This window comes from Mixophyes fleayi, chromosome 4, assembly GCF_038048845.1.
Source record: "Mixophyes fleayi isolate aMixFle1 chromosome 4, aMixFle1.hap1, whole genome shotgun sequence".
Lineage (NCBI taxonomy): Eukaryota > Metazoa > Chordata > Amphibia > Anura > Limnodynastidae > Mixophyes > Mixophyes fleayi.
Window position 1 is genome coordinate 135,399,255 of NC_134405.1, and position 27,074 is coordinate 135,426,328.

Here is a 27,074-nt window from a genome sequence, read left to right on the forward strand (position 1 = left end):
ACATGAATCCATTCTTCTTACAAGTAGAGGAAGCTATAACATTTATTTAAAATCATTATCATTTATTTTCTCAGTTTATTTTATTTATTCCCATTTAAATATATAGCACCATCACATTATGCAGCACTGTACTGAGAATGTTTAATCATTCCCATCAGTCCCTGTCCCATTGGAGCTTACACCATAAATTCCCTACCCCCCCCCCCCCCACACACACACACACTAGTGTCCATTTTTTGTCAACAGCCAATTAATCTATCAGTATTTTTCCCCACTTCTTGAATCTGGTTTGGACACTACAACTCTGAGCATTATAAAATCAGGAGTTTTCAACAAGTAGACTAGAGAAGTGGGCTGTGGTGTCAGTAGGAGGAGGTATTCCTTTGTTTCAATCATGTTTCAACACTACATTCACTGCAGCACTAGACTAAGCAGCTCTAGTCACAACACATCTTATCCGGTGATCCAAATCCCAACCTTTTTAACTCAAAATAGACCCTGGCACTTTCCTTTCCATCTTCAAACGTGCACTTATCACTCCCATCTCCAAAATAACATCTCTCCATCCTACCTCTCTCTAGCTACTACCCCATTTTTCTTCTCCCTATTGCTCCAAAACTACTTCAGCAGCTTGTGTACAACCACCTAACCCACTTTCTCCCCACTTACTCTCTCCTTAATCATAGGAAATAGGGCTTCTGCCCTCCAACGAGTCTACCCTCCCTAAATTGATCAACATTCTACTTACAGCCAAGTCCAAGGGTCACTTCTTCCTACTCTTTCTCCGTAATCTGTGTTTAATTGGATAGTTGAACACCCTCTTCTCCTGCATACCCTTTACTCCCTTGGCCTTTGCTACACTGTTCACTCCTATATTTCTAAGTGCATCTTCAGTGCCTACACTGTCTCTATCTGTTGGAGTCCCTCAATGATCTGCTCTTGCCCCACTGCTTTTCTCTCTGTATACCTCTTCTTTGGGGAAACTAATATGCTCCTTTGGTTTCCACTACCAACTCTATGCATATGACAGAAAGCTACCTCTATTTCACTGAACCTTCTCTTTTATCCTGTGTGTACAACTTCACTTGTATGTCTCAAAGGTACCTATTGGTTGACATATCCAAAACAGAGTTTATCATCTTCCCTCCTGCCATTGTTACTACCTTGTTCCCCTCTAGTCTCCCTCACCAGTGCAAACATCTGCTGCCTGTGTTTCATGATTTCACCCTCAGTTTTACTCCACAAATCCAGTTCCATTCGCTATTAGGACGCCTCCTCCCCTGAAAAATTTAATATGTCCCTTTCTCACTTTAAATGTTACCAAACCCCACCCCATTCTCTCATTATCTCCCACCTTAGCTACTGCAACTTCCATTCACCTGTCTTTCCATGATACAATTTGTCCTTATTGTCATAGCAAGATAGATTCTCCTCTCTGGCCACTCCACGTTTGTTGCACCATTCTGCAAATCCTTACACTGGCTCCCCATAACCTTCTGAATCCAATTCTCTACTCACCCAACTCCTCCTCCTACCCATAGATCTCTGACCTCTTCACAAGGTGTTTTCACTCTCACCAATTAGATCTGCCTTTGAATGGCACCTCACCTATACTCTGATAATGACGTCTCACTCCCACCTGCAGGACTGCTCCCCAGTTCTGAATTTCCCAACACCACTTGAAAAGACTCTGTCAATAACCTTAAATGATTCAAGCGCCTTCTCTAAATTCACATCTTCACTGGGAGAAGTACAGTACGAACTGCCACTCCTACGCCAACTAGCTCATATAGTTTCAGTATTGACATCTTCATCTAAACTCTACTCTCATGAGCAGGGCTCTCTCTACCCCGTCTCACACCAGCACCTTCATATGTTCTATTTTTATGTATGATTAGTTATAACAGGAAGAGAAAAGAGGGCAAAGGGGCAGAAAAGAGGGTGCTAATGACCAGTGCTGCAGTTTTGTGGCATCTTACAAATAAATGATGATGATGATGTTATTTTCCTGTAATATTGAAAAGCTAATTTTAATCAGGATTCTCTAGAAAGCAAAAAAAAAAAACACAAGAGAGAGCTGTGCAACATATTTCTTTTACTTACAGACATATTATCCATGTCTTTAAGTAGATAATTTTGATCCTTTACAGAAAAAAATTAACAAATGTGTCCATTACATGTACAGAAATTCAGCATGACTATGAAAGGCACCATATTAATTATGGGAGAGGCTTTAATATTTTCAGGAACATCTCCTTTAGAAGCAATGCCTTTTAGAAGTTCACTGATTTGTGACTGTTGAGGCCTCAGCATGTTACTGCTTACGTCTTTATGGAGTCCATGGATTAGAATGAGTGTCCTTACTTTCAAGTTAGCCCTTGTGATCGTCCTTTCTTCCATGATACTCAAAATCATGCTCCTCTGAAGTTAATTCAAGGTGAAGAGACCACCTATCCAAATAACTGTCTAGTTAGTGTTCTCTGTTGGAAGCAGGATGTTTGAATTGCTGTTTAAAAGTCTCAGTTATTCACACTGGTTTGAAATACATATCAAGTAACTATGATAAAACACCATATATATCTACACGTCTTGAATGCATAAAATTTAATGTTGGCATTTCTAAGCCCCATTATATTTAATTATTTTTTTAATTTCTTTCCATTCCTTTGCCCTGGCACAAAGTGTAAAAGTGTACTTGTATCCATTTGTTCCTGAGACATCTTGAATACCGCATAGTGACAATCCAATATGGCATCTTTTTCTCAATTATACCACTGATTTGTCCTTTTCTCAAGCACTTATAAGCCCTTTAAAAAAATAATATATGATTTATATTCCATGACATTGATACTAGAATTTTACATCTGGAATGACAATGTATCATGAATAATATATTTTTAAAAAATGTGTTAAATAGCCAAATGGTTTAGCATTGCGTTTGTGCAGTTCATTGTGAACATCCATATTTTCACACATAAGGCCCCGCATAGCCATCTTTAATCCTCTTTGGAGTGGCAGTCTCTACAAAATTCCTTTTATTTTTTGCTTTAACAATAATAAAAGTTTTAGAATACAAAAAAATGCAGACAAATTCTTCATTGAATATTAGAGAATTACTTCCTATAGTGAAGTTGGCCTCCTGTATAAAGACGGCCGTGATATTTTTTGCAGATTGGAGAGGATGGGTCCTGTGGATGCCTGAGATCCAATAGTTTTGAACCAGTGAAACCATTTGATTACAGCATCTTCATATTCTTATATGGAAGGTACTGGAAAAAAAAAAAGAACAGGTGCCATAATTGGGTAAAGCAAGCCATAGGCTCAATCAAAACACACAATGGTTGTGTACCTGCCAACACAAAAAAACACAAAAAAACTTTCCATCTTGCTGCATGCATCTCAGCACGTCATGTGTGGTACAGTCTAGGTAGGACTACAATCCCCATCATGGTATAATAACTGAACTTTATTACAGTGACATTTCCAGGGACAAATCTTTCACACAGTTGGCATCTATGAGATTATATATATATATATATATATATATATATATATATATATATATATACATATATATGTATGTATTAGAGACGTCAAGCTGAGAAACAAGAGTCCAGAACAATATTTGAAAAAAATAAAACTGTATAAAGACTGGCTCTGAGAGGGGCTGAGAGACTGGAGCTGCACAGGTGGTAGATAGGGTTGATGACGTGAGACAGTACCCTGAATGGGGCTAGGTGTTTATTATTTTCAATTTGTGGCTTGCTGTGAATTATATCACATTTATATATAGTTCACTGGTTGTCAACTCTTAATTGGCACCCAAGCATTGCATCATGACTGATGCTGCTGTCAGCATTTCCTTGGCCAATACAATCACAATATATAATATAATGTATACAGATAGGAAACATACTGGTAACAGCCTTTTGGTCATTGCCTTGTGTTTTGGGCCACTAAAACACTACTACGCTGCATCTGCAGCGCAATAAAACTTCCACACTGCTTTGCCCCTCTCTAACCAGTATCAGAAAGGGAGCACTGCACTTTGCCAAATAGCTCTGACCTAGAGTACAGTAAATGAAAATAGTAAACATTATAACATTCCAGATGTGTTTCATGTCTCTCACTGTTGGGTTCCTATTAGCTTGCTTAAGGCTACAGGTCATGGTTGTCAGAGCTGGTTGAGTCCAGATTTCACTAACTGTTTACAGAGCCATTCTCAGAGTCCAAATGTTCATAATAGATGACAGTGATAAAAGTGGTAATGTCTAGAACCAGAATGCCAGAAGGGCCGATGGCAGTGTGGGCCGGTCCGGCTCCCTGCGATCCCCCACTTAATTATATTAAATTATGTTTTTTTGCCCCGGTGGAGCCGTCATGACATCACACGTCATGACGGCTCAGTGGTCTAGCCCGGCTCCCGCTCTGTCATAAAAAAATACACTTACCCTAAGCAGCCTCCGGGAATCCACTGTGCGCCCTCTACACCCAAAAATGTGTGCAGGGGGGGAAGGAAAAGGACCCAAAAATGTGTGCAGGGGGGGGGGGGGAGGAAAAGGACCCAAAAATGTGTGCAGGGGGGGGGAGAAGGAAAAGGACCCAAAAATGTGTGCAGGGGAGGGGGGGGGAGGAAAAGGACCCAAAAATGTGTGCAGGGGGGAGGGGGAGGGAAAAAATGTGTGCAGGAAGGGGGGGGGGGGAGGAAAAGGACCCAAAAATGTGTGCAGGGGAGGGGGGAAGGAAAAGGACAGAAAAATGTGTGCAGGGGGAAAAGGACTCAAAAATGTGTGAGGGGGGGGAAGGAAAAGGACCCAAAAATGTGTGCAGGGGGGTAGAAGGAAAAGTACCCAAAAATGTGCGCAGGGGGGGGGGGGAGAAAAAGGACCCAAAAATGTGTGCAGGGGGGGGGGGGGGAAGGAAAAGGACCCAACAAAAATGTGTGCAGGGGGGGAAGGAAAAGGACCCAAAAATGTGTGCAGGGGTGGGAGGACAGGGGCTGAAAATGTCTGCAGGGGTGGGAGGACAGGGGCTGAAAATGTCTGCAGGTGGGGGGAAGAGGGGTTGAAAATGTCTGCAGGGGGGGGGAAGAGGGGTTGAAAATGTCTGCAGGGGGGGTAAGAGGGGCTGAAAATGTCTGCAGGGGGAGGGGAGAGAGGCTGAAAATGTCTGCAGGGGGAGGGGAGAGGGGCTAAAAAAAAGTGTCTGCAGGGGGGGCTGAAAATGTCTGCAGGGGGGGAAGAGGGGCTGAAAATGTCTGCAGGGGGGGAAAGAGGGGCTGAAAATGTCTGCAGGGGGGGAAAGAGGGTCTGAAAATGCCTACAGGGTTAATGAAATGTCTTACGTGGTATTTAAAAAATAGAGTAGCTTTGGGGGGCATGATATCTTTTTTGCGTGGCAGTTACATGGCTGCTCTCTGGTCTCAGCTATCACCAGAATATTAAATATCAGTGAGATGGGGCTGGTAGAGGTAAATATTTTATTGACCACAAATGTTCAGATATTACTTATATATGCCTGTACAATGGGGTAGTGTTATCTGTCCATGATGGAGTGTTTTTTTTTTTTAATTAAAGAGCCTATTCATTCAGGGTTTGTTAACATTTTGCAAGATAGTAAAATTTTTGCATTTTCAATACAGGGCTCCAAATTTCCAGAAGCCAGCGGGAAGACAACAAAGCAGCAAGAGAGAAGAGCAAGAACAGGTAAGAGAGAACGGCGCAATCAATCTAAATTTGAATGCTGGAGAATGTTTCGGAATATTTATATTTAGGAGTATTACATTGGGGGGGGGGGGGGGGCAGTGGTAGGGAGGCGCTGTTGGTGTATTTGTCTACGGTGACCGAAACCCTTAATCAATCCCTGGGTTTTCTGTAGTCGTTTTATGTTTTCGCACACAGTCGGAACAGTATGATTTTGTAATTCAAGCAAACTGATTTGCACAACAAGGGAATTGATCAGGGTGGGCAGAATACAAAGTGTGATACACAAGTTTGTGCTGCTGCTTAACATGTTGGACTGCACCAGCAACGCCATTTCACGGTGCAACAATATAGCAGGTGGGCCTGTGTGTTTTAAATGCCAGGGCTGATTTTTAGTCCCAGTCCGGCACTGGATATCACCCATGTAAAATGTATCACTATGAACAGAACAGATGATCTGCCGTATTCTGCTGGAAAGTGATTGGGCAATGGTAGGAAACATTGTAAAATATTTTCTGTTATTTATTTCTAATATTAATTTTCAAAAGTGAGGCCCAATGAATACAATGGATGCAAATCCATATATTTCCTGCACATCAGTAATGTTAGATCTATTAATGCATAAGGGCAGTGGAGACCTGTAATCACATCTCCTCTGGTCTAATATGTGTTCTGCTGATGAGTTGCCTAGGAATCAATGATTCCAGGGCACTGCACTGTAACCTAGGCTGGCACCGTCAGGCCGATTCTAGCACGAGTAAGAAGGGGAGCCCCAAACTGTAACCATCTTAAAAGAAAGTTTAACAGAAGTCTAATATGACAGATTGATTTTATGGTTCTTGGAACATTCTATAAAGTTCTAGTGGGAGAATATTATTATATGACTTAAGCTGGGTACACACTGATACAATTATCGTGCAGATCACATGATAAACAACCGTTTGGTCATATATTGTAAGTGTTGCTCCCATGATCATGTTTTATCTTACCAAAACACACTGCATCTGTCGATATGGTTTTATGAACTTCCGATCAACAATGTTACGATGTTGGGCAAATGTGGAAGCATGTGCGTACTTAAAGCCGACAGTGTAGGTAGATATCTATAGAGTGTACAGAGTCCGGATTTTTTCAGCAGATGGTTATGAAGGGTGTAGTACGAGTGATCGAACAGAACCAGGTAAGTATTAGGTTGACATTACCAGTTAGGGGTAGGGTTAGGACTTATGGTTAAGACCCCTACACCTAACTGGTAATGTCAACTTACCTGGTTCCGTGCGTTGCCGCTTTAAATTCGGAACTTTGCAAGTCGCAGCTGTAAGTGATGTCATTTACAACAGTCGCGATCTCCTGTCTTCGGATTTACTGTCTGTATTTTACTAGTAAGTAGTTATTTTTTCTTCGTCGCTCTGTTCAGTATAGGAATAATGGTGGAGGATTAAAGAGTGTCGGTGTTTACAGCACCGATCACTTGATTACCACCGGTTATGAAAGATGAAGATCTCAGATATGAAGGTAAATCATGTAGGTGAGTACACCTGAATCTACACGATCTTCGGGACTTCCAGTCGTTGGTAAAATCATTACAGAAATTGCATCTGAAGTAAAATGCAATAGTGTGTACCTAGCTTTAATCAGGTATTTAAACAGCACATTTTAGTTGTTATTTTAATCAGTCATGCAAATACCTGAGAAAATCTGGAGCTTTGGATATCATATTCTCAAAGTCTGCAAATGCCAGTTTTCCATCTCCATCCATGTCTGCCTCTTCAATAACCTTTTCACATACCAGTGTCACCTCTTCCTCCTCCAGTTCTTCTCGTGTCACCTTGTTGAGAGTTTTTTCCAGATCAGACTTACAGATAAAGTTGTCTGTGTTAAAATCTGAGCAAGAGGAGATAAAAAGAGTAATTCTAAGCACCCTTTGCTTAACAATCAGTGCTAGGCTAGTGATAGAAGACATTGTAGTATAATTTGGTGACACATCACTGCATATATGGGCTCACCATGACTGACTCACCAGACTGGCAATCCCAATAAACACCTGGGGGTAAATGTATGAACATGCAGGTTCTTCAACACCCGCGTGTTCAGCGATTAAATTTCAAGCGGCGCTGCATTGTAAAGGGAAACTTCCCTTTACAATGCAGCGCCGCTTGAAATTTAATCACCGAACACGCTGAACACGCGGGTGTTGAAGAACCCGCATGTTCATACATTTACCCCCTGATCAGAATTTATCAGACATCAATCTGGATTGGTGGCAAATGCAACTGGATGATAACTGCGATCATACATTATGTCGAATGATTGTCTGTCTGCACTAAATGGGCCTTAGGAGATGTATGTATACAGCCATAGCCAATGGTGAAAGTGGTTTGCTTTCCCTACAGTCAGTGAATGTATTGCCATATAAAGTTTCATTACCTAAGACAGGGATGCAGATGCTACAAATATTTTACATACACCTAATCTAGATTTCAAGTTGATTTGGAAACATTGGGTTCACAATGGAAATCAAAGTCACTGGTGTTGTCAGTGGCATAGCTAAATGCTCAAGGGTCCCAATGCAAAATCAGAGCTGGGTCTCCAGTCACTCCTAGATGCAACCTAGCAGCTCCTAACACCCAACACTTGCATACCTGCCATGTCCCCAGCAATTCCCACATGCTAGCTGCCTTCATAATTAGGTGATCCTGTGTCTCAACTGTCCTTCCCTATTTTCAAGTTTACTTCATGTCTCCATAGTCCCCTTTTCTTCTTATCTGCCATCTCTTTATCACGGTTGTCACTAATTGCATCTTGTCTGTCACCCTATCCTTTTTAAGCTCTCTCTCACCTTGTCATTCAGCTCAAGCACCCTCTTTTCTGCCCCTTTGCCCTCTTTTCTCTTCCTGTTTTAACTTTCAACTATATCTCTTTTTTGTGCTCTTCCTTGTTACTACTGTTTTAAACTGAGTGATCTCAAAATTATAGTGTTGCAAACTGATTTTGCTATGAAAAATCCATTATTCGGAGTTTCATTCATTCCCAATAGTGAACGTATTTAAGATTTTCATTTTCAGCCATAAAATTTGACTTATTTTGAACATTTGCATTATCTTCTCTATCTGATTATTTTCTGAGATCTTACTGTGGTTTTATTTACCCAAGAACATATCTGCTCATGCCCCTTTTTTTAATTTTAGCTACTGCAGCACCTTGAGCACAGATTCAAATATATAGGACTTAGCAACATATGAATTACCATAGATCTTAAAGGCATAAATTGCTTTCAGCTCACGGGGAGCCATCTCACTCATCACAGAGAACATATCCACAAAGTCATTGAAACTAAGGTTCCCTTCTCCATCTTCAGAGAAAGCTTGCACAATTCTCTCCTTGAAAGGATTTTCCTGGAAAAGAAAGAAGTCATTTTAGATGTGTCATTGTGATGTATGGCAGCCAGCGAAGCGGAGAGTCTTCTGCATCATGTACACAGCTTTTCCTCAACCTATTTTATACTAAATAATTTCCAATCTATACAATACAGCCAACTGCAGCATATTTTCTTAACTCATCAATTGGTTTTGTTCTCTATCTTTCTCCACCGTTATGTACAAAGGGGCATATTCTATTAAGCGACAACATTGCGGCTACACATATTCTTTTGCTATTACGGTATCGCAACATCGCAGATTTCCCTTCGCAACCCTATACGGAAATCCACGGTGTTGTGGTAACACAAAGTGCCTTCGGGTCCATTCCGGAGGCATTTTGCACTTAATTGAATGTGCCCCTAAAAGAGATGCCAATGCAAGTTAAATTACCTGTGTTTTTGGATATTTGAAGATTTATGCCTAATATCTAATAAAAAAAACCAATTAAAACTGATCTCTGTCTTCCCACACACTCCCTTGGTCTTCCTATCTTCATGTAATTGCTTAGCAGAGCTCCTGATAGAAACTGCAGGAAGAAATACATGGATCCAGGAGGAGGGGGACCGACAGAGAGTGAACTTCAAGAACTTCAAGGAGATAGGTTCAATAGTTGTGAAGAAGGCTTTAGGGAGCCCAAGAACGTCCAGCAAGTGACGGGACCCTCTCCTAAAGTTGATTCATTTGTGGAATCAGGGCATCAGTAGAGCAGAACTTGCTCAAGAATGGTAGCAGGCAGGTGTGTGCATTTGCACACATAAGGAGGCGAAGACTTTTTACGGATGGCTTGGTGTCAAGAAGGCCAGCAAAGAAGCCACTTCTCTCCAGGAAAAACATCAGGGACAGACTGATATTCTTGATATTCTGCAAAAGTTACAGTGATTGGACTGCTGAGGACCGGGGTAAAGTCATTTTCTCTTATGAATTCCCTTTCAGATTGTTTGGGGTATCTGGAAAAACGCCTGTCCGGAGAAGGAAAGGTGAGCGTTACCATCAGTCCTGTGTCATGCCAACAGTAAAGCATCCTGAGACCATTCATGTGTGGGGTTACTTATTATCCAAGGGAGTGGGCTCACTCATAATTTTGCCTAAGAACACAGCCATGAATAAACAATGAAACCAAAACATCGTCCAAGAGCAACTTCGCCCAACCACCCATGAACAGTTTGACGAGCAATGCCTTTTCCAGCATAAGGAAGCACCTTGTTATAAGGCAAAAATGATAACTAAGTGGCTTGGGGATCAAAACATCGAAATTTTGAGTCCATGGCCAGGAAACTCCCGACCTTAATCCCATTGAGAACTTGTGGTCAATCCTCAAGAGGCGGGTGGACAAACAATACGCCACAAATTCTGTCAAACTCCAAGCATTGATTAGGCAAGAATGTGTGGCCACCAGTCAGTATGTGGCCCAGAAGTTGATTGACAGCATGCCAGGGCAAACTGCAGAGGTCTTCAAAAAGGAGGGTCAGCACTGCAAATATTGACTCTTTGCATAAACTTAATGTAATTGTCAATAAAAGCCTTTGACACTAATGAAATGCTGGTAATTTTACTTCAGTATACCAGAGCAACATCTGACAAAAAGGTCTAAAAACATTGAAGCAGCAAACTTTGTGAAAACCAAAACTTTTGGCCATGACGGCTGGGCTCATGAATGTACCAATGTGCTAAAATGAGATTCCCTTCATGGGACGGGATTATTTGGATGAGAGAGATGTCAAAATTACAGCCTTTTCCTCACTCCAAAAGGACTTGAATCTTCTGCCACCTCTGAGGGCCCTGAGATCAATTTTTGACTTTATAATGCATATTCCAGTGGCACTTCTGCAGAAAAACGCATTTTTAGGCACACAGAGACACATCGATCAATGTAATAATATGCTTCAAACACACAAAACTGACACATGTAATAAAGACACTCCAATTGATTAGATACTCAAGAAACTTAACACTACAAAGTCGCCACCTCTCCATTGATGATGGGATACAGTATTGGAAACGCAATATAGAACAATACATATTGGTGAGCAGAGCGAGAGGATAAAAAAATGCATATCCTTTGGACCCTCTCCGATTTGATCCCGACACCCCTCCTTCTTTCCTGGAACCCTGTCCCTATATATACACACCTACATAAATATATATATCTGCACACACTTATAATAATAATAATAATAATAATAATAGTTATTATTATTATTATGTGTCTATCTTTGTCTGTGTCTGTCTGTCTGTCTGTGTGTGTGTGTGTGTGTGTGTGTTAGGGAATTTAGACTGTAAGCCCCAATGGGACAGATACTGATGTGAGTAAGTTCTCTGTACAGAGCTTCTGCATTAGTGGCGCTATATAAATAAATGGTGGTAATAATTATTATTATTACCACCATTTATTTATAATAATAATAATAATAATAATCTATAATATAAATGTCTAGTGGCGTGTGTTAGTCTGTCTGTGTGTGGAAAAAATAAAACCAAGCTGCAGCGCCACCTGCTGGGCGGAGTTATACACTGACCTACTAAATTCTTAGTGTGTGTGGAAAAAAAAATTCAGAAAGGGCTGAAATTTGGTATACTAAGATGTTTTTAATTTGTTAATTTAATTTGTTAATTGTTAAAAGTGTTTATAAAGATTTAAAAAAAATATATATATATTTCTTGAAGGAGAAGTGACAGTTGGGAGTGGTTGGTGGTTGCCGGGGGTGACAGTGGGGAGTGGTTGGTGGTTGCCGGGGGTGACAGTGGGGAGTGGTTGGTGGTTGAGGCCTGGGCTATGGCCCAAATGCATGACAAGAACCTTTCTAACACCTTAAGTAGCTTGATTTGACTAGAATGCATGAGTATCATGCACGGGTTAACTTGTTATTGGAATAATTACATACATACATACAAGATACATAATAGTGTATCCAACAAATAAAAAAAAAGCAAGCGGGTCTTTTTGATTGATAAATTACCATTTTGTCTAAAGTCTAAAGCTCTATGGAATTTGCTGGGGCTATATAAATAAATGATCATCACGTTGATGAACATTTTTAAATATACAGTATATTATCTATGTTTCTTCTAAACTGTTGTGAAAATTAGGTATAATTTGTGTTACACTCCTTATTATTTACCATGCATAGCTTCCTAATGACTATTTCCAGGAGCTGCTGACACGTTATTAGTTTTACGGCATCAAGTGCAATAGGCAGAACATTGCTGTTTATGTTTCTAGCTGCTGTTTATCAAGTGTCGAAAAAAGCGATTTTTAAAATATACAATCTATCAGTGTGTCAATAGCCATAAGCTTTGTTTTTATTTTCTGTACAATAATTTTTCACTTGATTACACACTGACAGCTGGTCTTTGTAATTAGGGAAACATTCTGAAAGCTTATTGCAGTGCAGCACGGCTTTCAGCTGGTCAATATTTACTGGCTTTAACTTGAGGCTACCAATAATCCATAATATGAACTAATATAACTAAATATTGCTAAATGAATCATAGTAGACCCTTTTATTGAGGGAAGGATAAAGTAAAGTGATACAATTACAATCAACAAGGCCCTCCCTACACTTTGTTTTCTTGTCTGCATTTATTTTGTTCCTGTTTTATGTATGTTCCGTTATCCCCACTGTACGGCGCTGTGGAGCACTGAAGCTGGCTTTGAAAACTCACGTTAGATGCTATGATAAAGCAAGAACAAAGTACAGGGAGTATATTTATTAAACCGTTTGAAAAAGTGGAGATGTTGTCTATAGCAACCAATCAGATTCTAGCTGTCATTTTGAAGAATGTACTAAATAGATGACAGCTAGAATTTGATTGGTTGCTATAGGCAACATCTCTACTTTTTCAAACCTGCAGCTTGATAAATTTACCCCTAGGAGTGTGTACAATCACTTAGTCTATGGTTTGTTATTATTATAAACTGAGAATAACAATACTGATAATCTGATAAATGGCGCCCACTGTGTCCAGCAATACCCAAACACTATTATAGAACTGCACATTATGTTGATGAGTGCCATAACCATTGGTGTCAATTAATGCCCATATAAAATGGGCACAGTGAAACTATGTGGATGTGGGTTGTGTAATGTGGGCATAGCGTTACACAGTGAATGAAATATTTAAAAAAATACTATTTAAAAAACCTATAATCAAATACATCACACCACCATCTGAACCACCCTCAATTTAGTGAATATTCTACAATACAGAGAGCATTCTAGTGACCAATATATAATATTGTACAATACAGAGAACATTCTAGTTACCGACATGCAATGCAGAGAGCATTTTAGTGATTGATATATGATACAGAGAGAAATCTAGTGACCCATGTACAAGGCAAGCAGCATTATAGAGATTCATTTACAATGGAAAGAGCATATTAGTTACCCATATATAATACAAAGAGTATTCTAACAATTAAAGTATAACACAGGGAACATTACCTATTATAATTATTAACTAATATCCAAAATACAATAATAAGATCATTCTAGTATCCAACATACAATACAGGGAGCATCTTAATGAACAATATACAATAAAGAGCATGCTATTTAGAAATATAGTGGTTGAAGTGAAACTTTAGAAGTGGGGGTATGGAAAATGTAAGTGAATGCAACTTAATAGTCTTACAATAAAGGAGGGGAAGTGGTAGTTTGTCACCGTATATCAACCGACTTCGACTAAAAAATATATATATATATATATATATATATATATATATATAAACTCGCCTTTCTGGTGGCTATACAATGAAACAATGGAGATCCTCAAAACCCAGAACTTTGCTGGCTTTAAAACGCAAATACCAGATATGTCATGAAAACCCTGAAATCTCTGTTTTTTATGCAAATTCTCAAATCTCTGGTGGCTACACAGGCAAACCCAATCTCTGGTGGCTACACAGGCAAACCCAATCTCTGGTGGCTACACAGGCAAACCCAATCTCTGGTGGCTACACAGGCAAACCCAATCTCTGGTGGCTACACAGGCAAACCCAATCTCTGGTGGCTACACAGGCAAACCCAATCTCTGGTGGCTACACAGGCAAACCCAATCTCTGGTGGCTATGCAGAACTCCAGCTCTCTGGTGGTAACAGGTACTCATTGCTACCATCTCTCCTGTCTGTGATCTCAGGAACTCATGACGTTGGCTAGCTAAGTGCGCTGCTGTCGATGGTGGCTACTATCCATTAGTAGTTATGATGGCTTACTGTCAAAGCCACCTCTTTAGTTAAGTCAGTAAAGGGGTGGTACAGAGTAACAGAGTAACAGAGAAAATACTGTGAGAATAGGAGACGGGCTGAAATGCAGAAGAATATTAAAAAACTTGGTAACTTGACCGGTCTGAAAGAGCCATGGGCCCATCTGAGGAGGATTATCAGCTGTATATGCCGGGCCTGTTTAATTCTAGTAAAAGCAACGTTATCATTCTTCATCTCCTGTATGAGCATAAAACAAGCTGAAGAAATCACATCATCAGAAAGTTCCCAACAGCAGAAAATATTTCAGGAGATGAGTGTTGCTGATCTTGTAGGAGGTAGTGATGGCAACAAGGACAATGTCATAATCTGAAGGAGGAGAGAAGTGGAGGGATTGTGGAAGCCACAGACTGAGAGTTACATAATGGGAGGTAGAGAGTATCTGCATTTGGCACCTGGTCTGCCAATCTGACAGCATAAAGGGAACTGTCAGTGTTGACAGACAAAACTTGTCTAGCTATTCAACTGTGGTGTAAGTTGTATGCAGAAACTGATTTCATTGGCTGCAGCTCTACTTTCCAATCATCTGTCGCAAAGCGAGTGCTGCATGCACAGTCTAGGGGATGTGTCCGCTCACAACCATAGGAAGCTACTTTTTGCACAGCCTCTTTCCCCTGCGTTTAAGCTAGCTCAGACTGGGCCTTGGATGGGGAAAGACCTGTGTGGAAGCCAGGCAGTGCTCCTATCTACCCCCTTCAATAGTCTGACCCCAATCTCCAAGACAGATGGGACCCATGAGGAAACCCATTTAACTAAGAAAAAGTAAAGCTATGTGAAAGGAGCGCTGCTTATAATTTTTGGGTGAAAGTGTGTGAACACCTTCAATTATAAATTCACAATGGGTAACAACCAGACAGTTTGCCTAGTAAAAATGTAAATTAGGAAAATTTATTAAAAAAATAATATTAATAATCATATACAATAGCCAATTTGTTGTGAGAAACATTATATCATTATTTTCCTCCTTTTGTGGTATTCTATAATATTTAAAATATATCTCACCATCAGTTCAGGCATATTAATAATAAGCTGCATAGGCAGTTTCACATCTGGGTCATCTGTATAATCCATCGGCACAATGTTAGGAGCCAACTCATAGAACCTTCCGTGTAACCTGCAAGAAACCCATAGACATTCAGTCATCACCGATTAGTCATTTTCATGCAGGTATAAGCTGAAAACTGACTGGTAACTAAAAATAAAATTCCAGGAATATCTCATGATTGTCAGTAGGCTATAAATGATCAAGACATATACCAGGAGGTAGGTTCCCTAAATATCACCATAACAGTGCAATCTGACCAGCATTTGTTTGTGTGGTATGAAGATGACCGCCACACAGTCTGATAGAGGTCATCATCCGAATGAATTTGCCAACATATCCGATAACGAACTGTTCCATATCCATTCATTAATTATGGGACATGGGAAAGTGGTTTAATTTCAGTTCAGTAGTTCATTCATTTTAGAGGTGTACAAGAACCATGTAGAAACCTTGAGAAATATATCTATGTGAATAAACATTAGGGGAGATCCACCCATTTTGTCTTCCAACAAATAAAAGCCCCTTTGACTAGCACAATGGCTGCTATCCCTGCCCTAAGACCAAGATACAGTATTCTCTAGGCATGGTGCAGGTGGGACTGCATCAACTAGGTGTCAGCATCTGATTGTATGGATATAACAATGGTACCACTGGCTGTCCCATTTGAAAAGAAATCATGGTTTTACAGGCTTTCTAGGTTAGGTCGGTCCGCAGATCTCCAGCATTGTGTGATGTATGCTTCAGTTAAGTTAGAATCCATTTGATTGGGATTGATTTATTTCTGCATAAAACTCAAACCCCTTTCATCACCTCCTGATTCCTTTACTACGGACCCCAGTTTCTCCACCTCTACCACCTTCCCCTTTGACCTGGCATTTGAATGACGCTCATGTAATGTGCATGTGACTTGTAACCTCTCAAGATATAGGTACAATGTTTACACTGATCTGAGATAATTCAGCTCTATTTTAGTCCAAACCACTGACATACTCACTTACCGGAGGATTTCTTTTCGTGTGAAGAAAGTACAATCCTAAAGAAAAAAACAACAAGTAAATCTGTCAATAAGACAAATTAAGGAAATGGTCAGTAACTAAACCAACAAGCATGATTCACACACAATGATTTCAACTTAATGCTATGTAAGTATACACAAACAACAGGAACCCTACTAAATAAACCTCTGTAACTATAAAATATATAAATGATGAACATTTCTATGTTTTTAGTTTGCATATTTTTCATTGTAATCATTGAGGTATTATTTACATATTATAAAAAACTAGACTCTGAGCCATTCATATCCCCACACTACAAGTATCGGTACAATGTGTGGCTGTAAACATGTGATGCTGTGTATTTACCCACCGTGTTGCTTCTCTGTGAATGTGATGGGGGAAATGTACTTTTGCATGGTGGGAAAATACATTGCAGCGTCATTCCAGCGCCAGATAATACCTGTACAGCGTGGTGTACTACTGCTAGTACTTGCACTATACTTCTGTTACCACAGAGTAACCACTTTAGGATCATAAATGTCATATTTTACATACCACGTATATTTTATACAATAGACTCAATATTCAACAATATGGGTAGATCTGTTCAATATTTTGTGACATAAAAGAGCAATAAAGTAACTTTAACCCCACTGTTCTAGAATTACACATGCTATTGAGTAAACCACAATATACTCTTATAATGCACACTGTGAGCCTGTAAGATTTCCCTTGCATATCTACTAGCTATAGTTATCTACATATGATTAGTTTTAAAGTGTGCCTGTCATCTGTACTCATTTTATGTGTTAAGTCAATATTCATGAGGGTTGAGTGGCGTCACTAAATCATGAGGCATTAGTTCCAAGTGAAGTGAATACATAGGTTGCAAATTAGTTCGGCCAACAAGACAACTGTCTCCACTGTGTGTAAGCATCAGGAACACCTTAAGGAGAAGTAGCAGAGAGTGAGAGAGGTGGTATATATATATATATATATATATATATATATATACACACACACATACACACATATTATATATATATATATATATATATATATATATATACACACATACACACACATTATATATATATATATACACACACATACACACACATTTTATATATATATATATATATATATATATATATATATATATATATTTCTATCTATCTATATATCTACAGCAGCTGCTGTGAATCCAGTAAAATGTGACTGCAGATTTAGAACAAGACTGCCAGCCCTATTATTTCTATTTCAGCAATGACAATTAGCAATGTAGAAATGGGCCTCTCCTGTTTCTGTGTGAGCTATAACTCAGTAGAATGTCACTGGAGATTTTAGAGAACACTGCTACACCTCCTCTTTCTTTTATATCTATGACGCTGCCCAAATGCTCTAGAGACTGCGAAGAACCAAGCTACCCCTTCTGTGTTTCTCTGTGAAATGGCGCTGGATCGCCGTGGAGGACGGTACTTATAGAATCCAAAACTTGCAAGATCCGTCAACGTAACAATGACGTTTTGCCTCGTTTTCAATTCCGAGGGCGCGCAAAAGTACCGAACCCGATCTTCTAAGTTCAGGCGGGCTCGGTTCTCAGAAAACTGAGCCTGAGCATCTCTAATATATATATATATATATATATATATATATATATATATATATATATATATATAGTTTCTTTATATCTAAGTACATTGATGATGACCTTGGAATACTACACCTGCACGATGAATTCTACAAATTACTGCAGTGTGATTTCATTTTTACTCATTTATGTTAGATACATTTTGAGAGGACATGCCTTATGTAAGTGTCTTCAACAAATATACCTACAGTCATGGCCAAAAGTTTTGAGAATGACACAAGTATTGGTATTCACAAAGTTTGCTGCTTCAGTGTTTTTAGAACTTTTTGTCAGATATTGCTATGGTATACTGAAGTAAAATTACAAGCATTTCATAAGTCTCAAAGGCTTTTATTGACAATTACATTAAGTTTATGCAAAGACTCAATATTTGCAGTGTTGACCCTTCTTTTTGAAAACCTCTGCAATTCACCCTGGCATGCTGTCAATCAACTTCTAGGGCACATACTGACTGATGGCCGCCCATTCTTGCCTAATCAATGCTGGGAGTTTGTCAGAATTTGTGGGTTTTTGTTTGTCCACTCCTCTTGAGGAGTGACCACAAGTTCCCAATGGGTTAAAGGTCTGGGGAGTTTCCTGGCAATGGACCCAAAATTTCGATGTTTTGATCCCCGAGCCAATTAGTTATCACTTTTGCCTTATAGCATGACACAGGACTGATGTTAGCGCTCACCTTTCCTTCTCCGGACAGGCGTTTTCCAGATGCCCCAAACAACCTTAAAAGGGATTCATCAGAGAAAATTACTTTACCCCAGTCCTCAGCAGTCCAATCCCTGTACCTTTTGCAGAATATCAGTCTCTCCCTGATGTTTTTCCTGGAGAGAAGAGGCTGCATTGCTGGCCTCCTTGACACCAGGCCATCCTCCAAAAGTCTTCGCCTCACTGTGCGTGCCGATGTACTCACACCTGCCTGCTGCCATTCCTGAGCAAGCTCTGCCCCAGTGGTGCCCAGATACAGCAGCTGAATCAACTTTAGGAGGCGGTACTGGCGCTTGCCGGAAAGTTCTTGGGCGCCCTGAAGCTTCTTCACAACTATTGAACCTCTCTCCTTGAAGTTCTTGATGATCCGATAAATGGTTGATTTAGGTACAATCTTACTAGCAGCAATATTCTTGCCTGTGAAGCCCTTTTTGTGCAAAGCAATGATGACTGCATGTGTTTACTTGCAGATAACTATGGTTAACATATGAAGAACAATGATTTCAAGCACCACCTTCCTTTTAAAGCTTCCAGTCTGTTATTCTAACTTAATCAGCATGACAGAGTGATCTCTCACCTGAGAGTCAACACTCTCACCTGGGTTAACGAGAGAATCACTGACCTGATGTCAGCTGGTCCTTTTGTGGCAGGGCTGAAATGCAGTGGAAATGTTGTTTTTGGGATAAAGTTCATTGTCATGGCAAAGAGGGACTTTGAAATTAATTGCAATTCATCTGATCGCTCTTCATGATATTCTGGAGTATAGGCAAATTGCCATCCTAAAAACTGAGGCAGCAGACTTTGTGAAAAATAATATTTGTGTCATTCTCAAAACTTTTGGCCATGACTGTAGAAGAAATCCTTTCTAAATATGTTTATCAAACATGAATACAGTACATAGTAAGTGCATTTGGGGACAAGAGCTGTCTCACTGCACTGTATCTAAGTATGACAGGAAGGAGTTTGTGAATTATGAAAATATAGATTTATTGCTTATTTCCTTCCAAAATCTCCTTCTAATGGTCCCTTCCACAAACCAAGAAATGAAATGAAGTGCAGCAAGAACTCCCAATGACCTTAAAAGCAGCAGTGCGTTGATCACAGTAAAATGTTACCCAGAAACCATCGCTCCCAACCTGAGAACACACTTACTGTCCTGCATTGGCGATAGATGTTTCTGAGTTAAATGAGCTGGAGAAAAAAGATCTCATAGTCAAGAAAGTCATTCATAGGTATACTGGCATTATCAGTAAATTTAATTTCACACCTGACTTTGTGGGGGTCAATGGAGGACACACAAGTGAATAGACCAATCAGCTTCACTTCCCACCACAGGTGAAACCTGAAGTCGGTGTTAGATAATTGAAAACATCCTCATACCCATTTATAGGTTTCTGCATTAATAAACACTAGTAAAATTGTGATTGCAACAATAGTGTGTAATTGGCCTTACTGCTTGGACTGCTAAGCGGGTATCAATGTCCCACCCCAGTGAAGCAAACTGTTACCTCTTATAAATAATTTAAGCCATAAATTAAGCTAAGCCAAGCAGTATTTTATGGGGAAAAAATAGAAAACTTGAAACAAAGGTGTTGATCCCAAAGTGGAACTAGGTTTACTTTTAAGTGACGGTTCACTCTTTCCCCATGCGCATTTGCAGGTATTTCTGCAAGCTTGTACAATTGGGCACATTCTCCTGTGACAGTTCTAAAGACTGTGATGGGGGCTGTACAGTGTCCTCACCTGCAAATTACCCTTAGGGCTAGATTTACTAAGCTGCGGGTTTGAAAAAGTGGGGATGTTGCCTATAGCAACCAATCAGATTCTAGCTTTCATTTATTTAGTACCTTCTACAAAATGACAGCTAGAATCTGATTGGTTGCTATAGGCAACATCCCCACTTTTTCAAACCCGCAGCTTAGTAAATCTAGCCCTTAGTGTGAGTAATGCTTGTCATACCCATACTAACATTGTTGGCAACACCAGCATATTGGTTCAATGATAGCATGCATGTGGCGCCTAAACACGAGTGAAGCCAGAGTATGATCCAAATGAAATCCGGATGCGTGTAAATGGGGACAGCATACCATCAGCCCATGTGTAGCCAGCATACACTGTGGGTAAAATAGTGCAGGATAGAGATCAGCTGATAGACAGCAGTAGTATGCATGTCATTGTCACAAATGGAAAAAAATGATTTTTAGCATCTATGTCCATCCGGGTGGACAACACATGCAGAATAAATTGATCTTTATCTTGTATTTCAAAGTCTGTTTGAAATGTGTGACGAAACAAGTTTGATAACACTGTAACCAGCCTGTCCCTCGTTTCTCACAAAATGTGGATTAAAGCATGTACATTTTATAGCCCTTTCTTTTGTTCCCCATCTCAGGGATTGCAGGATACAGGTGAGGGGAATGCCAATTAGTATCCATTGTTCTCAACAAGACTAGAGACTAGTTCAGACATTTTGTCTAGAGCCCAGCAGGGGACCTTGTGTGGAAGTACAAATCATCTCCACCCCCCCCCCCTCCAACCCCCTGATACAGCATCCACCAATGAAGGATAAAGAAGGATAGATCCAGGGGTTTGCCTAGGGAGGGGAATACACTGTGGAAATTAGACCCTAGATATAAGGAACCACTCCAGGGGGAGAGGATATTCATTATGGCACTGGAAGCTGCAGGGTGGCTGGTTTTAGAGTTGCCGTTCTCTACCAGTGAAATACATCGGCAGATCCACGGGTCGTCAAGTCCGGACAGCCAGGTGACTAACTCCTAAAGCTAGTGGTGTAAGGGACAGATAATATGGTAAACCTGCCTGGCATTTATTTACTGTGTATATAATAATCTAGTGATTGTTTTTGTTACAATAAATGTATTGTTTTACTTTCTAACTGCATTTGCCTGAGTGACTGAGAACCCTAGAAGGTGCTGGGTAGACTTCCCTGGCATAGTAAGGGACCCGTGGGTGGCCAGCCAGCGTTAAGTGGGTAGAATTGGGCCAGAAGACCCAGTATCTTTACAAAATGTGATGCAAGAAACTGCATACTTCGACGCGCTCTTAATGGCCAATCCAAACCTTAATAACAATGTGTACTACTATATATACATTAATGAACGTGTAACCATAAATAGCCTCCAAAAGTGGACAACTGCTTTAAGCATCTTAGAATTAAGAGAACTTAAATGCTGCCTTATTAATGTGCCAAATTGATCAGCTTTATTCTTTTACTTACATTTCTTTTCAGTGCGGACGGGTAAGGCCCCGGCCAGGAACAATGTATGGGCCCATTTACTTAAAAAAACTCAGCTTTGAGCAAGCTCATCACTGAGAGCAGTTTGTAGATGAGGACCAGGGGGTAAATGTATCAAGCTGAGAGTTTTTCGGCGTGTTTGAAAAGTGGAGATGTTGCCTATAGCAACCAATCAGATTCTAGCTATCATTTTGTAGAATGTACTAAATAAATGATAGCTAGAATCTGATTGGTTTTTCAAACCCGCTGGAAAACTCTCAGCTTGATACATTTACCCCCAGGTATGGTTTATTAGTGGATTAATGTGGTAGGGGCTCAAAATTACCTTTGCCTCATGATACTTTTTTCATAAACTACTTGTTTGCAGCTTCTATTAATTGCAAAATAGTAATGTTATCATAATAACATGTAAATTTGTATAAACATATTTATAATCAGATTAATACTGATAACTAAATACAGCTACTGTACATGACTTATTATATACATCTGTTGTAGTGATGGTATTTAGTGTAGATTATAATGAACACAATATGAGAGAGTGCATTCTGGTAATATGTGCAGGAAATAGTACCTGTATTATTCTCAGTCCTTCCTGCCTGTGTATCAGGGCATATTTCAAAGGTGTCATTACTGAGAAAGATATTACTGGTGTTCTGTGTGATGTTACATATAACGTACCACACTGGCAATCACAGGGTTAATGACTGGTGGGGGATGGGGGATGTTAGCATGTTCTGGAAGATACATTATCATTGTCTAGAGTTCCAGGTTTGTTCTCTAGAGTCTCTGGAATTAATAATTCAGGCCTGTGCTAAGGATAAGATGGCACTGAGTATATAGCATTGTGGCTTTCCAAACACTTTATCCTCTTATCTGTAATCACCCATCCCCTATCCCCACACAACACATCCACTGGGTCTAATTACACCTTCGTAGATTCACATTAAGCACATGTCTCTCAATACTGTATAACAGAGTTTATGGGATCCATTGAAATATTTGTAATAATTAAATGTATCAAATCCAGGGCAGGGTGTTCAATACAACTTACTTCTGTTAATGGAGAACACTTTGTTTTCAATAACCCCTTTATACACACCACTATCAATAAATGATAATAATACACTTAATAATACATACTAAAACACAGATATGACTAAATTCACATGCAGTGCATGTATGATAAACATTACACAATATTATTATTCTAGTGACTGAAATGGTTTCTCAACTCCCTGCTCCAGTATCCACAATAGTTCATGTATGCAGGATATTCGTGTGTGAGAACACATTAGATAATTAGTGACCAAGTCAATCAAATTAGTTCTTCAGGCCAAACCATTTGTATCATGTGTAGGAAACAACTGTCGTATTCAAAACCCCACAGTTGTGTTTTCAGCAATAACTTTTGTGTAACCACTTTATCATTTTTATTGATACAGAGAACCTGAATAATCCAGACTTACCAACTCTCCCGAAATATCCGGGAGACTCCCGCATTTTGCGAGAGTCTCCCGGGCTCCCGGGCGAGTGTGGCAATCCCCCGCATCTGGATAATTCTGCCCACTTCCTATTGAAGTGGGCAGAATTAAGTCCCAAACGCCGCGATTCCCGGTGAATCGCGGCATTTGGCCCCGCCCCCCGCTGTCAAATGACGCATTTTGCGTCATCACGTCATGGGGGCAGGTCCAAAATGACGCCACTTGGAGCCCCGCCCCCCCGTTACGCCCACCTCCTCTGCAGGCTCCCGGATTTCACCAACAGAAAGTTGGTAAGTATGGAATAATCCCTTTGTGCAAAAGTAACATGCTATTCACCCCAAATCATGGCCTAGAGCAGGGTTTCCCAAGTCCGGTCCTCAAGGCTCCCTAACAGTGCAGGTTTTCCGGATCACATGTGACATAATTAGGACCACCTGTGGATCTGTTACAATGTGTCAGTCAGTAATGAATACACCTGTGCTGTAGCAAGGAGATATGGAAAACCTGCACTGTTAGGGAGCCCTGAGGACTGGGTTTGGGAAACTGTGGCCTAGAGTAACATTTATCTTCACTAAACCCATCTCTCAAATCCATTGGGTGCTGGGCATAGTGTAGAAATTCCTTATATTCCAAAGTGATACTTAGCTTCATCCCAGGCCCACACTGAACCAAATTATGCATCTGCTTCTCAGGCTGTACAATCCTGGCAGGGAGAGGCTTGCTGCAGCCCATGGTTAATAATTATTATCCTCTACTTATTATCTAGGACATATTAGGGAAGTACTAAATTCAATATTATACCATTCAACTGAACTCCTAAGAAATTGATTCAGCCGAGTCAGCTCATTTGTCTGTTTTTTTTTCTTTTTACAGAACATATCATTCAAAGGACACATACATGTATGGGACTGCATAACATAGCATATCATACCCAACAATAAGTGCCCTCTTCTGCACAGAACAATCTACAGAGCAAGTCACCACCCCAGCAAATAACTGTCATTCTCTTATCCACAACAATGCCATCATCAGATATATATTGCAGGATATATAATTATAGCCAGCTGTATATTACAGAGACATATTCCTCATCACATTACAGAGAACAGAGAAATACCTCCTTCCCATTGCATGCTACACATTGTAATATGTAGATTACAATGTGGGGATCTCTCTGCAGAGAGCCACCTCCAACTGCCAGACAGGCTTTGCACAGGAACCTGCCATTTGACAGTCATATGTTGCAGATTGCAGACTACCCACCCACAAACTGCCAGCTACCTGTTACTGAGACCCCCAACTACCTGTCAGCTGTTGCAGAGACCCCCTCAACTTACAGACACCTATTGCACAGAGACCCATCCTCCCCTCAACAACTGCCAGACACATGTTGCACAAGCTCCAGCAATTTACCAGTCCTCTTCTGAATCTCCCAGCACCTCTATTTTGCTCTCTCTATCTGCTCACTGGTCATTCAGCACTGCAAGCACTCATTATTCCTAAATGACCCCAAAGGCAATGTGAAAGCATTGAGAGGAAGTGCTGCTTTAGGGATCATACAATCCTGTGACCATAGCATATGGCATGGTGCGGTGACAACAGATGTGATGGCACGTGTAGGTCATTGCCTCTGAAGTCTGCAGATACCGGCTGGTGTGCGGATCTATTAGTGGAAGCGTTTTTTGGATTCAGTTAATTTTTGGAAAAGAATTCGGCAAATTCTTTGAAAAGTGACCGCTTTCCAGAACACCGAGTAATTTAAACCACCATATACGTTATATAAATGACCCTTCATCAATGTTTTGTAACAAATAAAGCTTTCCCTCATCTTGCCCTGATCATCACCATTCTTTGGTTTCAATAGTTTTCTATTTCCAACCATTCACACACTTTCTCTGTCATACAACCTTTATCTGAGCAGCATCACACAATAGCAGTCCTTCAGCACAAATCTTGGACAGCAATCTCCATCTTTGTCCTACATCTTCTAACCCATGTACACAGCACTAATCTCTCCATGCATACCCCAATTACTTAGCTCACATAAAGCCCGAATTGTTGGTCTACACTCACTATGGTCTACCTACAACTAAAGGGCCCACTGTTCCTGATCCTAGTCTGCCACCCCCTTAGAAGAGGATACTATGCAATGATAAGATCAGCTAATGTTCACTGAGTCACAGAACAGTAAGATCTAATTTCCTGTCAAAGCCATGTTTGTGCATCACAACAACTTAATGTAGTTTGTGCACATAGTTCACTGTGTACATATGTGCATATTAGAATGTTAATGGTTATCTAAGTAGTTTATCCTTACATGTGCACATAACATAACATATAATTATACATATCTAATAGAGACAAGGCAGTAAGGGATGTCCTTAGCCAGCATATTGACTGAGGCGGCTTTCTTATCCAATATTCAAACTATCAACAACATTTCTTTACACATCTTGGGCACTTTAAAAGACACATAATTAGATTTTAATCATTACTCTAGCTACCAAAAATGTAAAGAACCCTAATTTATACATTTGCATTGAGAACATTTGTATTTATAAAATTATCTTTATTTTGCTGCCCCCCAAAATGTGCTACCTGAGGCAACTGCCTATGGTTGTATTATTATAGGGACAACCCTGAATACATTGCCTATGTAAACTTCCAACATAGAACTTGTACATATATTATACAATACAGTATGTTAATGTAAATGTATAGTAACATACATACAATATAGGTGCATTAAAATATGTGGTTATTTTTCCATACTGTATATCATTGTAAACAAGTATACCTATATACATTAAATATACAGTATTTACAAAGACGGGTTTCTTTATATTTGCAGCTTATTCATACAAATGACAGTGTTTGAACCTTACCTGATAGGCATCTAGCTGTTCATCAGTAAATATAGTTTGCTTATTGCCCATGATAACTGAGGGTCCCTTGGTCTTCTGAAATGCATCACACAGGGAGGAGCAGGATGGCTATCTAGTGTATGCATTGGCATTTACACGGAGGCAGCTGTGGCAAGAAGGGACACAGGCTGCATCAGGGTCCTCGGTCAGTCCAAAGATGAGATTGAAAGCAGGACTTCAGGAAGCATCCATTGAGTGCTATATAGCTCTCCCTAGATCGGCTTTTCAAGGATCCACAGTGAATTTCGATTAATTCTAGCTACCACTGGATCTCTGCAAGCAGCCTCCAGTCTCCAGTGTGTGCATGTTTTATGTGCTTCTTCGTGCATCATTAGGGACAAGACACTCCCTCTAAATTGTCACATCTCAGCATATCTACGAAGAGCCACAAGAGGGCGCAAATAAAATACATTGTATATGAAGGGTTGCTGTCCAATCAACACAGCTGTAAAAATGATGGGACATTCTGATATTATGTGCCAATGAAATGATATTGATTTAAAAAGGTCAAGTTGACAAAAATTATTTCAGTACTGAAATAGAACAACCTAAGAACAATTAAATAGAAAACCCTTGACATACCCGAGAGGCTGTGTTACCAGAGTGTAGTTGACAAGCATTGGCAGACATAA

At 40.0% G+C, this 27,074-nt stretch overlaps 1 protein-coding gene across 1 annotated transcript; it reads right to left on the reverse strand.

Moving 5' to 3' along the window:
• Positions 1 to 2,075: 2,075 nt before the first annotated feature.
• Positions 2,076 to 26,786, reverse strand: CIB2 (calcium and integrin binding family member 2). Its single transcript, XM_075205244.1, has 6 exons — positions 26,404 to 26,786; positions 16,429 to 16,463; positions 15,388 to 15,499; positions 8,950 to 9,097; positions 7,391 to 7,586; positions 2,076 to 3,269 (listed from the first exon to the last, which is right to left on the reverse strand). Exons 1-6 carry the CDS (start codon positions 26,452 to 26,454, stop codon positions 3,248 to 3,250), a joined length of 564 nt encoding a protein of 187 aa, XP_075061345.1. The 5' UTR covers positions 26,455 to 26,786; the 3' UTR covers positions 2,076 to 3,247.
• Positions 26,787 to 27,074: the final 288 nt, after the last annotated feature.